Genomic DNA, 14,649 nt, shown 5'->3' with positions numbered 1-14,649 from the left:
GAACCAGCCTCATTTACAATTATCCATGTACAAAATAGACATTTAGTAAAAGGTTCGCCATGATTCGAAAGTTTTACTAAGTAGACATATGATTTTACTCGGGCTTACGATGGAGATTTTACTCGACTCTATGAAGCAAAATCTCGGGGACTACTGATATAGGTATGCCTAACAGGCATGCCGAATAAGGTACCCTGGATTTATAAGAGAGCATGAAGCCCATGGACCCGAAACTTTGGAGGCCCAAGAGATTAAGGATCCGCGGGTTAGGAAAATAGAGTTGTAATAAGAATTTTGTATCAATATAGGAAAGTCCCAACACGCCTCGAATAGTTTGTAACTTGTACAACACGGAAAGCCTCGGCTCCACCTCCTATATAAAAGGGGAGCCGAGGGAGAAACATGGGATCGAAATCTTTGTAACCAGAACCACCATAATCTTGAGTTGAGCACCTTTATTCGGCTGAACCTTCGAGATCCACTTTCCCTCTACTTCTTACAAAACCCTAAGTCTACAATCTGTAGGCATTGACGAGTTAATCCCTCGTCACTAAGTGTATAGGTTTCTACGGAGATGCACAAGACGATTGATGACCCTTCAAAAAGAGAATATCGAATTCTAAGGCTATTGTCTACGCTAGGTCTTAGGGTTTAGGTTTTCCAGTTTTTGGCAATGGAAAAGAAAGAGACCCAAAATTTAGCCCGCAACAGATTTTGCACGGGCGTAATATTCAACCTAAATTTCTGAGGGGGGGGGGTCTAGAATGTTTTTGGCCGAGTGGCAACCACTACAAGATGGGTATCGGAAATAAGGCAAAAATTCAGCCTGAGAAACTGTAAGTGTCGGGGGGAGCGGAATATCCTACCCTTCGGGGTGCCTTTCGTGCCGAACATTCCCCCATCCCCCCAAAACTTCTGGCCTAACTTACCCCGTGTAGGGGTTCACATTAGAAAACAAAATTGTTAACTTAACACAAACCCTGATATGCCCAAGATCTATCCAAGGATTAATGCAGTAACAAAGATGATATCGGTAACGTACCCTCGTATACCGATAACGGATAACGTTTCACTAGAACGTGGTTGATGTATACCTACTCTCATCGCCGACCTCAGAGTCGTGTAGAAGTCCTCTCCCACGGCGTCGAATGCTGCAGGTGCAGCACCTCGTAGTTTCACACATGTACGTTGTTCAACGACGCTCCCGACTCCGATCCAGCAAAGTTGCATAAGTAGATCTTCTGGATCTGGATCATCGTTTGAACCATTGTGTTGAGTCTTATTCCTTTTGTTCAGTCGATACCGGCACTCGTCCGAGAAATGATCATCGGTATCATAATACTTAGTTCGGTCTCATTACCGACAAGGCTATTTCAACCCGTTCGTGTGTGATTCCATCCCCATGACCTAGTCATACGCTGCACAACTTTCATGGATGTAATCTCACCGACTGGACCCTTTGTATCTTTCCGTCATGTTGATGAATAAATCCCACTCTTGACCCCATACGCCTCAACCCATCCCATTGGAATACCCAACTACACCTTTATAATCACTATGTTACGGTGTGACGGTTGATGCAACCAAGGCAACCTCTAGTGATAGTGACTAGATATGATATCATGATCTTAGGATTAAGTCAATACACACTTTATAAACATCGTAACATTTAATTTAGTGTGACTTGATATTGTTACAATACTTATGTTATGGGTATGTCTATCATATCATTCATCCAATCGATATGATCACATTGTCAATGACGTGTATATATGTCCATGATCATGAAACCTCAATCAATGATTGACCACAATGAACTAGATATGCATGTGTGTGCTTACTAGGGACCCTTTTGTTTGTTTACATTACCACACATGTATTAATGTTTCCACTTAATACAGTTGTAGCATGGCATAAAACTTATTATGAATATTTGATATATAATAATAAATACTCATTATTATTTAGCTAGGTTGGCATGAAAGCGCCATCCAAGAAGGGCCCGAAGGCACCCTTCACGAAGCCGCACAAGGCGCCGAAGATGAAGCCGAAATCGTGGTCCCAAGCCGATTGGGAGACAGACTGCGTGCACCGCAAGTACGCAAAAGCGGAGCGGAAAGGCCGGCACAACATCGGGAGCGTGAAGAACACGGCGGTCCCAAATGCGGCGCACGTCGCTCTGCTGGCCGCATGCGCCAGCGCTACCACGGCAATCCCACATAGCAGAAGTGGCACCAGATACGTGCCATGAAGCGCCTCCCCGTCCACGAATGGATTCTTCAACGATGACAATGGATCGATGTCTTTGCAATATTTTTATTCATTGGACAAGGTCTTGTCATGTACCGATCGATGAACGACGGCTTGCATCGCTACACCAAGCTGAAGATGTATGAGAAGTAGAGGTTGACACACATCCATTTGGCGAAGGCCAAAGATGGCATCCTTGATCTGGAAGCGTCGTTCGCAACCTCGGCGGGCCACTCTATCAGCAAAAAGCGGCTGAGGCCACCGGGCTTGAAAAAGCATCAGCCGATAGGGTCCAGATGCTGATCGACAAGTGCCTTGGTGATGTCTCATCGAATCTGCTCATGCGAGACGTGAAGAGCGACGAGAGGTAGAAGGTGTTGCTGCTGAAGCAAGAAGAGAAGATCATAATCGAGAAAGAGAGAGTTGTCATGAAGAAACGGAAAGAGGATTTGACCGCAAACACAACGGGCACACATGTTCTATCGCGACATGATCTTAAAATAAATCGCCATCGAATGGTGACCACGGCTTCTCCATCGTCATCAGCGTCGATGGAGTCAGCAGGAGCGTCTGTGATGATGTTGGCATCAGCATCGACGAGTACACCTGTGGCGGTATTGGCATCGACATTGGCATCGGCGAGTACACCTGCGTTAGCATCGCCAGCACGAACGACAACAATACACCGACATAGCAACCCGAGGTCGTCTTGCTGCACGGATCGTCGCCAACTCAAGAGGCGCCATCCATGGCTAAAGCTAACCCAAACACGTTCTTCTAGGGTGCGTTTGTGCGCCGGTTTATAATATTGATTGCGATGACTATGATTGGAAATTTGATCGCAGGGATTATAGCAGAAACTACCTCTTTTGTAATTGTGATGATCTTTATATTTGTTTTAATTGAAAATTGTATTTGTGAACGTGTTTGGGGGAAGCAGCTGGAAACGAGCATCCTAAGACACCACCACCACGTGGTTTTTCCCATCCGGCGCTTTCGCCCGAACACCATTTAGAGAACACAACTCAAATGCTCTAATAAGATAAATCATTGTCGCTTATAATAGGAAGTTAAGACATTTTAACATGAACTAGATTAATTGGCTCATAGGTGTGGATGCACCCACAATTCAAAATCATATTTCAAAATGTGTAAAAATTCTGAAATGGCTTTTAACGATACAGTGTAAAAAAAAATTTTCCAAGACTCCAAAATGGTTTTAACGATACAGTGCACACAAAATGTTTTTTCCTGCCAAATTTTTGTGAGCTAACATAGAATGTAAGGATGCACACTCAGAACTTTGTTTCAAGAAATTTAAACATTTTGAAATAAATTTAAAAAATATATTTTATAATAGGTGCATCTAGACTTGTGAGCCAAAACACCATGTCCATATTACTATTTTTTTCACCACTCTGTCCGCTCTCCTGCACCCTCGGACGCCGGACACGGCTGCGCCGCCGCAGGATCCGCCAACGGTGTCTCGGGTGCTGCGCGTGGCTTTCTTCTCCAGCGCCGACCTTCCTCTGTCTCGCCATTCGCGCTCCTCCCCGCCCAGCATCGCCGTCCTCCATCCGCGTCCGCTTCTTCCGCCCGGCGCCCCCAAGCTGCTCGTCGAAACGCCACCAAGGTGTTCGACCGGAATCACGCGTACTAGGCACATCCATGTCGCAGGCCAAGCGGTACGTGCTGCGGCTCTTCATCTCGCTCAAGTACGTGACGGCCAACGTCGTGGACCGGCAGAGCGGCCGCGTGGTGGTCACCGCCTCCTCCGTCGAGAAGCCGCTTCGGGACGGGCTCGAGTGCGGCCGCGCCTGCAACGCCAAGGCGGCGGCCGCCGTCGGCGAGGTGCTTGCCATGTTGCCTCAAGCCACTCTACTTCAGTTATTTGTGTGTAGCATGTCATTCTGCTGATGTTGCCTCATGCCACTGAACTGTTCTAGTTCTCAGCTCCCAGTTAGTTTAATACACATGTTAATGCTATTAAACATGAAGAATTGGCCATCTATAGACTATAGAGGCACATGATACATATAGTTTGCTGTGTTGCAAGGTCACCACTGAAATGTATTTAGCTTCTATGTAAACAGAACATGGATCAGATTTTTGGTTAAGTGTAGATGATATGCCGTGACAAATATACCACCAAAAGATCAAGCAGGGTCACTGGCTCGCTGCTATAGTGGCATAGAAATTTACACCCCATGCCCATGGATAGTTGACACTTCAAACAACAGTGCATCAGGCTTCAGAGGTGCATGAAAACTCAGGAAAATTATCATTTGCATATTACCCATAAGGGTTTAATGGTGTCTCGGATTTTGGGAAAAAAGTGAGCAGGAGAACCATTGGAGAAGAAGCACTATAACCGCCCCCCCCCCCCGAGGGGATCCTGCCGTTGGAGTGGTCAGGCCGGTAGTACCGGCCAGGTTGGGCCGGTACTACCGACCGCTGTCGATGGCGCGACGAACAGGAGGCGGCCACGTGGCCAAGGCAGGCCAGCACGCGCGGGCCGGGAGGGGGAGGCCGAAGCCTCTGGTCGAGGTACCGCCGAGCCCCCCAGGCACCCTGGACATGTGCTGTGGCACAATGTCTTGTTCCGGTACCGCGGGCGGTACCTAGCCCGGAGGCTCCGGCCGCAGGGTGGCCGGTGGTACCGCCCGCACCTCCGGCGGCGGCCACCCCTTCCTCTTTTTTTCTCTTTTTTTTCTCTTTTTTTCTTCTTCTTTTCTTCCATACTCTTCTTCTTTTCTTTTCTTTCTTTTCTCTCTTCCAACCTTTCTTCCAACAAGTCCAAGCAAGAAAAACATTTCATTTCCGAAATACTCTTCAAGCTCTTCAATCTTTTAGGCACAATGACCAACCCTATATCCTTCAAATCTTATACAACATAATTAGATGAATATAAATATTGTCATCAACGACCCGACCTCCATGGAATCCGTGGCCCGTGCCTGCACCGGCCCCTCCAGTATCCGTGGCATGTGCCAGAGTATGTGAACCTGACCGCCAGCGATAACAAGGTGTAGGTGATGCGGTGGACGCAAACCATAGATAGGTTTTTATCAAGTTATTTTTATTTTATGTCCTTTTTATTTGCCCTATGTACATTAAATTGTCAATATATCAAATTTTATTTTTAAAAATGGTCTTACTGACCTGCAATGGACCTAAACACACAAGAGAATGACACGGCCTCATTTATATCCGTGGGCCGACCCAACTTAAAAAAAAGATCCGTTTGGTGTTTGAAATGGGTCGACCTAAGATGCTCTTCATTTGTGCTTGACTCGGTCTGACTTTGTTTTGCTAACTATTTACAATCATACCCTAAAAATATTTAGTTTGCCCATCTGTCATAGGGATTTTGTCAAATATTACCTCACAAGATCTGTTCCTAGGTGTCTGGCATGCCTAGCCGCTGAAAAATCATGTATTTGCTAAATTCATTTTATTAGATTCAAATAGTACCTGATTTATTTATTACGCATATTTACGAGCTGCTTTAAGATGAGGTATATAGTAGAATCAATCCGATTCAAAAGAAAGAAAATTCCTTTGGAATTGATCAAGGAGAAGTACTGAATTTAACTCGTTGCTTTCCATCAAACCATATTTGGATATATACTCGTCCCTACAGCTTTCAAGTCAAAGACCATTCTTTCCGAGCGCCGCCCCGCAGAGTCGCCTCGGCCAACTCCTCCGCCGCTCCTCCTCCACCTCGCCGCCATCGCCGCCCTCACTCCGTGCTCCTGGTGTCCGCTTTCAAGTGAAACTCCATTCTTTGTGAGCGCCGCCGTGTCGCTCGGCCAACACCATGTCTCGCCTCCACTCGTCCGCTCCGATGCTCCTTCTCCGCCGCCGGTCCTCCTCCACATCAACCTCGATGCCCTCACGCCGGGCTCCCCACGTCGCCCTTGCCGCGGCCACGGAGCGCGCCTGCTCCGGGACGCTCAGCCCTCAGGACGCACACGAGGTGTTCGACGAATTGCTCAACCAGGACACTCTGGTACCAGCGGGCGCGCTGAACGACTTTCTTGCTGCCCTCGCCCGCGCGCCGGCCTCCACCACCTGCAGCGACGGCCTGTCGCTCGCCTTCGCCCTCTTCAACCGCATGCCACGAGGCGATGGCGCGCCGGTGCCGCCGCCCACAGTCCACACGTACGGCATCCTGCTCGACTGCTGCTGCCGCGCGCGGCATCAAGACTTAGCGTTTGCCTTCTTCGGCCGCTTCCTCAGGGCGGGCCTCAAGGCAAACATCGTCATCATCGGCATCCTCCTCAAGGTGCTCTGCCGCGCAAAGCGGACAGATGAGGCTTTGGACGTGCTGCTTCACAGGATGCCGCATCTGGGCTGCGTGCCTAATGCCATCTCATACAACACGGTTATCAAGGGTTTATGTGATGATAGCAGGAGCCAGCATGCGCTCGAGCTACTCCGGATGATGGCAAAACAAGAAGCTGGCTGCTCCCCTAACGTGGTGTCATATACCACGGTTATCCATGGATTCTTAAAGGAGGGTAAATTCAGCACGGCAAGCAACCTATTCCATGAAATGGTGCAGCAGGGTGTTGTTCCTGATGTGGTGACATATAGCTCGCTGATTGATGTGTTGTGCAAGCGTGGAAGAAGCAAAGAAGCTAGACAGATTCTGGATTGTGGGATTCTGAAGAGCCTCAAACCAGATATCGTGACATACTCTACCATGCTTCACGGGTACGCTACAGAAGGAAGCCTCGTTGATATGAATAATCTCTACAACTTGATGGTAGGAAGAGGTGTTGTACCTAACCAATATGTTTTCAACATATTGATCAGTGCACATGCTAAGTGTGGATTGGTGGATGAGGCATTTCTTATCTTTGAAGACATGCAGAAACAGGGAGTGAAACCAGATGTTGTAACCTATTTAGCCATGATAGATGCGTTTTGCAGAAAGGGCAGGATGAATGATGCTATTCAACAATTCAACCAGATGATTAATATGGGGGTACGGCCAGATGTACAGACTTATGGGTGCCTGATTCAGGGTTATTGTACACATGGTGATTTAGTGAGAGCTAAAGAATTGGTTCATGAAATGAAGGAAAAAGGCATCCGTTATCCTGGCATTACGTTCTTTAGCTCAATTATAAACAGCCTATGCAAAGAAGGAAGGGTGACAGATGCACACCATATCTTTGACTTTATGAAGCATATAGGTGAGAAGCCTAATGTTATCACATTTAATTCACTGATTGATGGATACTGCTTGGTTGGCAAGATGCAGAAAGCATGCAGGGTACATGATGATATGGTATCGATTGGCATTCAGCCTAATGCCATTACGTACAATACACTTATTGATGGATACTTTAAAGCAGGAATGGTGGATGCTGCATTGACTCTATTCAGAGAAATGTCAGATATGGCAGCTAAACCGAATACTCTTACTTATAACATCATAATGGATGGATTATTTAAGGCTGGTAGAACTGTTGCTGCAAAGGAAATGTTCCATGAGATGGTCAAAAGTGGAGTGAGATTGTCCATTTATACATACAATATAATTCTCAGTGGGCTTTGTAAAAATGGTTGTGCCGATGAAGCAGTCATGATGTTTGACAAGTTGCGAGCAATGAACCATAAGTTTGATATTAGAAGTCTCACTATTATAATTGATGCAATGTTTAAAGTTGGAAGAATAGAGCAAGCTCAGAATTTGTTTGCTGCAATACCAGCCAAGGGATTGGTACCTACCGTTATAACGTACACTACGATGATGTCAAACCTTATAGAAAAAGGATTGGTAGAAGAAGCTGACATTATATTTTCATCAATGGAGAGGAGTGGTTGTGCTTCCAACTCTCGTATGCTAAATATTATTATCAGAAAGTTACTGAATAAAGGTGAAATAGTCAGGGCCATCAATTATATGTCCAGAGTTGATGGGAAAAGCATGTCGCTTGAAGCTTCAACTATTTCCCTGTTGATAACTCTCTTTTCAAGGAAAGGGATATACCATAAGCACAAAGATTTGCTCCCAGAAAGGTATCAGTTTTTGGAAGGAGACATCCACAGTTGACATGTACTTAAACCCTTGAAAGGCATGCTTAAGATTTTCATTGCAATGAGTCATTTCTGCTGGTACAAGAAATGCAGGCTGCTGCGAGTACAAAGTTAGTACCTGATTCTTTATTCTCATATTCCAATGTGTTGAAATTATGGAATGTGAACTATTGATGAATTAGTAAGAACATCATTTTTTTATATTGTTTTTTGTTTTTGTAGGATGATCAGAGGTACAACTGATTGCATTTGTTACAAAAATGGCTTCTGGTGACTGGTGGTGATTGTTCAAGGTATTGAAATGTGTTGTTCCACAAGATGTTTATTTTTTTGGTTGTATGTTAGTGATTTGACAATTGTACATGAGCTGAATAGTAGCACCCTGCTCTGCCATCATCACATTGCTCACAGAGCTGGAGAATGACATCATAACCATTGGGTTCCAGACAAGCTGTAGTGTGATTCTTTGACACCATGGGACGCTCTTTTCCTGTGTTCTTCGTCAAGAGGGAGGCTAAGAGAAAGCTATTTAATCTCGTGTACACCAATCCTGTGTTAGTTCTTTGTTTGGTTCTGATGAACTAGGACTGGGCAATGATTCTTAGAGTTAGAAGTAGAGATGATTGGAAGACAACCTTAAGTTATTCTGCATGGCTGCTCTGGATTCGCATTAGTGACATATTACTGGGGTTTTAACCATATTAACTGCTCTGAACAAATATACCAAAAGGTCAATCAGGGTCACTGATGTAGTGGCATGAAATTCACCACCTATGCCCATGGCTTGTTCACACTTGACACTTGAAACGAAAATAAATTAGGCTTGAGAGATGATTGAAAACTTCAAGAAAGTTCTAATTTGCATACTAGCTAACACTCAAACCATGAACTGGAAAGGCTCCGGGTGCTTGCCATGCGCCTCCGAGTGGACGGCCAATGTGGTGGACCGGCAGAGCGGCCGCGTGGTGGTCACCGCCTCCTCCATCGAGAAGCCCCTCCGGGATGGGCTGGAGTGCGGCCGCGCCTGCAACGCCAAGGCCGCCGCCGCTGTCGGCGAGGTGCTCGCCATGCGCCTCCGGGTCGACGGCCTGGCCAGCGAGCCCATCCACGCCGCCGCCGCCAAGGAGGTCCAGAAGAAGGGCTTCAATAACCGCACCAAGGTCTGGGCCATCCTCAACGCGCTCCGCGACCACGGCGTCAACCTCCGCGTCGACGACGATGGTGACCACCGCCGGCATGTCTGACTGACAGACAGGCAGGCATTAGTGTTCAGTGCGTTCCTCAATTCTACTTCTAGTTCTGTTCTGCTGATGTTGCCTCAAGCCATTATACTTCAGTTACTATTTGAGTGTACCATGTCATTCTGCTGATGTTGTCTCATGCCACTGAACTGTTCTAGTTCTCACCTCTCAGTTAGTTTAATACGGAGTACTACACATGTTGATGCTATTTAACATGGAGAATTGGCCACCTATAGAGACACATGATACATATTGTTTGCTGTGTTGCAAGGTCACGACTGAAATTTATTTAGCTTCTATGTAAACAGAACGAACCTTGCAGTCTACCTGAATAAGATTTTTGGTCAAGTGTAGATGATATGCAGTGACAAATATACCAAAAGATCTCGCTGCTATAGTGGCATAGAGTTTACACCCCATGCCCATGGCTAGTTCGCACTTCAAACAACGGTACATCAGGCTTCAGAGGTGCATGGAAACTCAGGAAAGTTACCATTTGCATACTAACAATAAGGGTTTACACCGACCATACCATGAGGTTTAATGGCGAAACCATGAACTGGATAGGCTCAGTCAAATAGCGAGCAACCGAGTGATTCAAGTTTCTGGTACGCTTTGAGCTGACTCAGAGCACTATCTAGCAGAGTCTTCTTGCTACTGCTGATCACTTCCCTGGACTGTCTGAGCTCATACTTGGCCACAGTCAGCTCGTTCTTCAGGTTCTTGATTTTCAGCGTATCCCTGACCTTCTCGAGATCCCTGATCTTCTCTTCAATCAAATGCACATCCTCATGGTCAGACCAAACTCCTGATGGTGCTAGAGCACAGGACAGGTTATCCTGTAATGGTGGAGCTGAAGGTGCAGTGTGCCCCATTCTTGAACTGCTTCCCAGAACCAATATCATTTTCTGCAAGTAGATAGTGGTTCAATTAGAGGTGTGGAAATCACTTTGGAAATACGAAACCGTTTCCTCATGTTCTGTTTTTTACATGGTTTTTGTCCCAATACTTTTTCATCATATTCTGTTTCATAGAGTTTGATCTTTTGTTCTATCTGTCTAGCAAGCAAGCACATAATGCACATGATCACTGTGGAAATAGGAAACCGGCCACTCCTCTGAAGCATTAAAAGCTGTCAGCCATTCATTTTCAGTGTTTGACATGTCGGTTTATCAGTTCTTACATGGTTTTAGCCCAATATCTTTTAACATTCAATTACTTCAAGCAGTTTGATTTGTGCACTATCAATCTGGTAAGCAAAAATTACACATGATCCTTCTTGCCATTTTCCAGTGGGTACATTCATTTGTAAAACCAAGAACATCACACTAGTGCCCTTCATTCAGACCTAGTAGAGGAGGGATACATACCTGTTTATGATTTTCAACTGGTGGATCAGGGCAGAAAATCTTGACATCTTTCCTTGTCTTCCTCTTCAGCCACTGGGAAACCTCCGTGGGGTTCACCTTCCCTGACACAGCAACAACCCCAGTGTCGACATCTCCCACCAACCTCTCGACTCCTGTCGAACCAAAAAATAAAAAATCAGGCAAAACATCCTCTAACATTGCGGATCAAATATTCCCAGAAAGAAGAAAGAGGGGCCAGGAAGGCTGTGTGTACCTCTGAAGGTCCCGATGGAGGCCATGGCCTTCTCGACCTTGCCCACACACCCCATACAGCGGCACTGCATGTCGACCTGCAGGCTGAACCGCCTGTGCTCTGCTCCCTCCTGCGAAGAGCCAACGCTATCTGGTTAGGTCTGATGAGAGCAGCAGAACCCATGAATAGATCAGAGAAGATAAAGGTGAGTGCTTCGTCACCGTTGCCATGGCTGGGTTCAGAGTTGAGAGGTTGCAGGCTTTGGTTGTGCGGGGACTGGGGAGGGTTTTGAGGAGGTCGAGGGTGGTTTAAATACACAGTGTGATCACAGTCGAGTTGCTGGTAAACGGGTGCCACTTACTGCTGATTAACCGGATTGGACGGCGCGAAGTTCCATGCGGTCCTGTGATGAATCAGAAGAGCCACTCCAAAACGGAATTTTAGGATTATCACCCTGTTCACATTAGGCTGACCATAGTGCTAGTATCTTAGGTAGTATCATGTATTTTGGGCCCAAAAAATTGCTGATGTGGCATCTAATTAATGAGGAGAGACAAGATTAGAGTAACATATGTGGATACTGTATCATAGCGCATATTACGAGAAAAACTAATGCTAAATAGATTTTGTACACACATTTTGTATTGGGATTCTACAAAACAATAAATTTAGAAGATTATGATACTACTCTATAATACCACCCACTATAGTGATAGTATCATAGACAAGTATCATATGCATGATACTACAATATAATACTATGCACTATGACCAGCCTTAGTCAATCAGCGTTTTTTTTTAGAACACAGTACAACGCAGACGCTCACAAACACGCATGTACAAACACCCCTATGAACGCACGCACGCACACCCTACCCCTATGAGCACCTCCGAGGGACTGAGCCGGATCTTGAGGTTGACGAAGTCACCACTGGCGCCTCGCTGTTGACGGGCACGTCACCTACCACTGAAAGCATAGCGCCGGTTAAATCCTGGAATAAATCCAGGTAAATGCAAACACCCATGTCAAGTCTAGGACTTGAACCTGGGTGGGCTGGTTCCACCACAAGGGACCTAACCACCAGAGCCAAGCTCTGTTTGCAGTCAATCAGCGTTCTGTAATCCTCAAAGGTCAAAATTATTCCTTCGAGAGGAGAGATCATGTGTTTCCATTCACTTAATTGCACTTCTTGACTAAATTTCGTATGCATATTTTTTTTCTTATACATACTAATTTCGTATGCTTTTTGTTGTTGCTCATATACACTAATTTTGACAGTCCATAATGGTGACACGAGATTCCACTATGAATCGTGTCATGGGAATGAGACTCTCTTTCTATTTTGTCTTTGACAATCAGTGGGTGATTTAGAGCATCTTCAGTTACGTTCTCAAAGAGATTTTAGGCATGCCGGGCATTTGACCGTTTCAGCCGCACGACCCTAGGGACATTGTGGGGGCGCCGGACGCAGACAAAAAGCCACGTGGGTTCCCACCTGCCAGCGAGCACAATCGATACCGTTGCTTCACGCTTTTCTTTCGTGTCGCACGTCGAAACGCTCGCCTCCTACCCCTCCACCGTCGCTTAAATCACTGACCACCATCGACACAAATACTTTGCATGCGTTGGACTTCGTCACGACACTTGACTCCCTCGCCGCCCTTTTCACCGCCGGTGGTTCGCCTACTCTGGCCAGAACGCGACTGCCACTCCCCCCTCCTCTGCGCGCAGAAGGTGTTCACATGTTTGTCCGATAGGCGTCGTCGGTCGTTGTTGCAACCATTGCTACCGTTGATTTGTAACTATTTGTTTTGCCTCTAGACATGGATGTCCACGACGAGATGATCTAACAAATACTTAATGACGAGGCAGCCTACGACGACGATGTTCGTGAGTACTTGGCGAGCATCGCTTGCCTTCAAAAAATGCTTGATGACGCCGATGAGAAGAATAAGATGCACGCCATGGAGGTTTCAAGGCTAGTATGAAGAAAAAGCCGAAGCCCCAACATAGGACGCCGTTTGGTGGAGGTGAAGAGAAGATGCTTGTAAGGGCACATACAATGGGGTGATGTCAGTCTTCCCTTAAAGATGCCATATTAATATTTTTTGCTTAGTTGGAAGAGAGAGAATGAAGAGAGAAGATTGTTTTCGTTTAGTAAGAGATCATCTCTTAGAAAATAAGAGAAACCTTAGCAACAAATTTTCAACCAAAATTTAATTATTAATATTAATTACTAGAGATGGTTATAAGAGATGGCGACTAGAGATGTATATAACTTTTATATATTGCCGAGCTAGTTTTTTTAATAAACCTGATCTAGTGGATCAGTAGAGTGCATTCAGTCAGAGACGACCAGCGCTCGGAAAGAAAAAAAAAATGAATGTCTTTCATATGGCACGAAATGAGCACAGTTTAGCCCACTTCCTGTCGAGGCCCATTTGTACGGTTTTCCTCAACTACGGGCCCATTAACGCTTCAGCCCATCAAAACATATGGCGTCCTCTCGGAAGTGGGGAATTGGGGAAATAGCTAACAATGTCTCGCCGGCGGCGGCAGGGCTCCGACTCCGACGGCGGGGACGACAGCTTCCTCTACCGCTACCCGCTGCCCACCTCCTCCTCCTCCTCCGCCGCCGGCGCTTCCGGCGCCCACGGAGGGGGCGGCAAGCCCGGGAGGGGCGGCGGCAGCGGCTCGGGCGGGCTCGCGCCGTCCAAGTCCACGGTGTACGTCTCCAACCTGGACTTCGCGCTCACCAACTCCGACCTGCACACCCTCTTCTCCCGCTTCGGCAAGGTCGCCCGCGTCACCGTCCTCAAGGACCGCGCCTCCCGCCGCAGCAAAGGCGTCGCCTTCGTCCTCTTCGTCCGCCGGGAGGACGCCGCCGCCGCCGCCGCCCAGATGCACGGCAAGCTGCTCAACGGCCGCACCCTCGCCGCCTCCATCGCCGACGACAACGGCCGCGCCGCGCAGTTCATCCGACGCCGCGAGTACCGCGACAAGTCCCACTGCTACGAGTGCGGCGGGGAGGGCCACCTCTCCTACGAGTGCCCCCGCAATCAGCTCGGGCCCCGCGACAGGCCGCCGCCCTCTAAGAAGTCGCGCCGTGGCGCCGGCGCTAGTGGCGGCCGCGGGGGCGGGGAAGGGACAGGAGACGGGCCCTCTTGGCAGTCGGACGAAGACGACGGCGTCGCCGCGGCGTTCGAGGACGACAGGTGGGCGTCGGTGGTGGACACGAGGGGAGAGGAGGAGAAGGCGGCCGAGAAGGAGGGGAGGGCCAAGGCGGCGAGGAAGGAGAAGAGGAAAGGCTACTTCAGTGACGAGAGCGACGAGGATGCTGACTGAGCTTCTTCAGACTATGGTTCTAGCAGTTAGCATATTTGAGTCTATCTCTTTATTTAAATTGGAGTCTCTTTAGTTTAATTTATAAAGTAAAGACACAGTTCATTTCTTGAAGCCATACTTCCCACCATTTGATGAAAACAGTTTATGCTCTGTTATAAT

The 14,649-nt window shown here is 47.1% G+C and overlaps 2 protein-coding genes across 2 annotated transcripts; both read left to right on the top strand.

Moving 5' to 3' along the window:
• The first annotated feature begins 3,918 nt into the window (after window positions 1-3,918).
• Window positions 3,919-9,693, top strand: LOC124653153. Its single transcript, XM_047192218.1, has 2 exons — window positions 3,919-4,101; window positions 9,360-9,693. The coding sequence occupies exons 1-2, from the start codon at window positions 3,919-3,921 to the stop codon at window positions 9,543-9,545; spliced, it is 369 nt and encodes a 122-aa protein (XP_047048174.1). The 3' UTR covers window positions 9,546-9,693.
• Window positions 9,694-13,683: 3,990 nt separating this feature from the next.
• Window positions 13,684-14,490, top strand: LOC124651735 (U11/U12 small nuclear ribonucleoprotein 31 kDa protein-like). The gene has a single exon (XM_047190771.1). The coding sequence runs from the start codon at window positions 13,684-13,686 to the stop codon at window positions 14,488-14,490; it is 807 nt and encodes a 268-aa protein (XP_047046727.1).
• Window positions 14,491-14,649: the final 159 nt, after the last annotated feature.

The sequence above is a fragment of the Lolium rigidum genome, chromosome 5, assembly GCF_022539505.1.
Source record: "Lolium rigidum isolate FL_2022 chromosome 5, APGP_CSIRO_Lrig_0.1, whole genome shotgun sequence".
Lineage (NCBI taxonomy): Eukaryota > Viridiplantae > Streptophyta > Magnoliopsida > Poales > Poaceae > Lolium > Lolium rigidum.
The sequence above is the reverse complement of the archived record's forward strand: the minus strand, read 5'-3'. Positions and strand labels throughout refer to the sequence as shown.

Bases quoted from the DNA above. Each gene is read 5' to 3' on its own strand.
- LOC124653153 (XM_047192218.1), top strand. From the start codon at position 3,919: ATGTCGCAGGCCAAGCGGTACGTGCTGCGGCTCTTCATCTCGCTCAAG. The intron at 4,102-9,359 runs GTGCTTGCCATG...GCTGTCGGCGAG, and splicing joins CGGCGGCCGCCGTCGGCGAG to GTGCTCGCCATGCGCCTCCG.
- LOC124651735 (XM_047190771.1), top strand. From the start codon at position 13,684: ATGTCTCGCCGGCGGCGGCAGGGCTCCGACTCCGACGGCGGGGACGAC.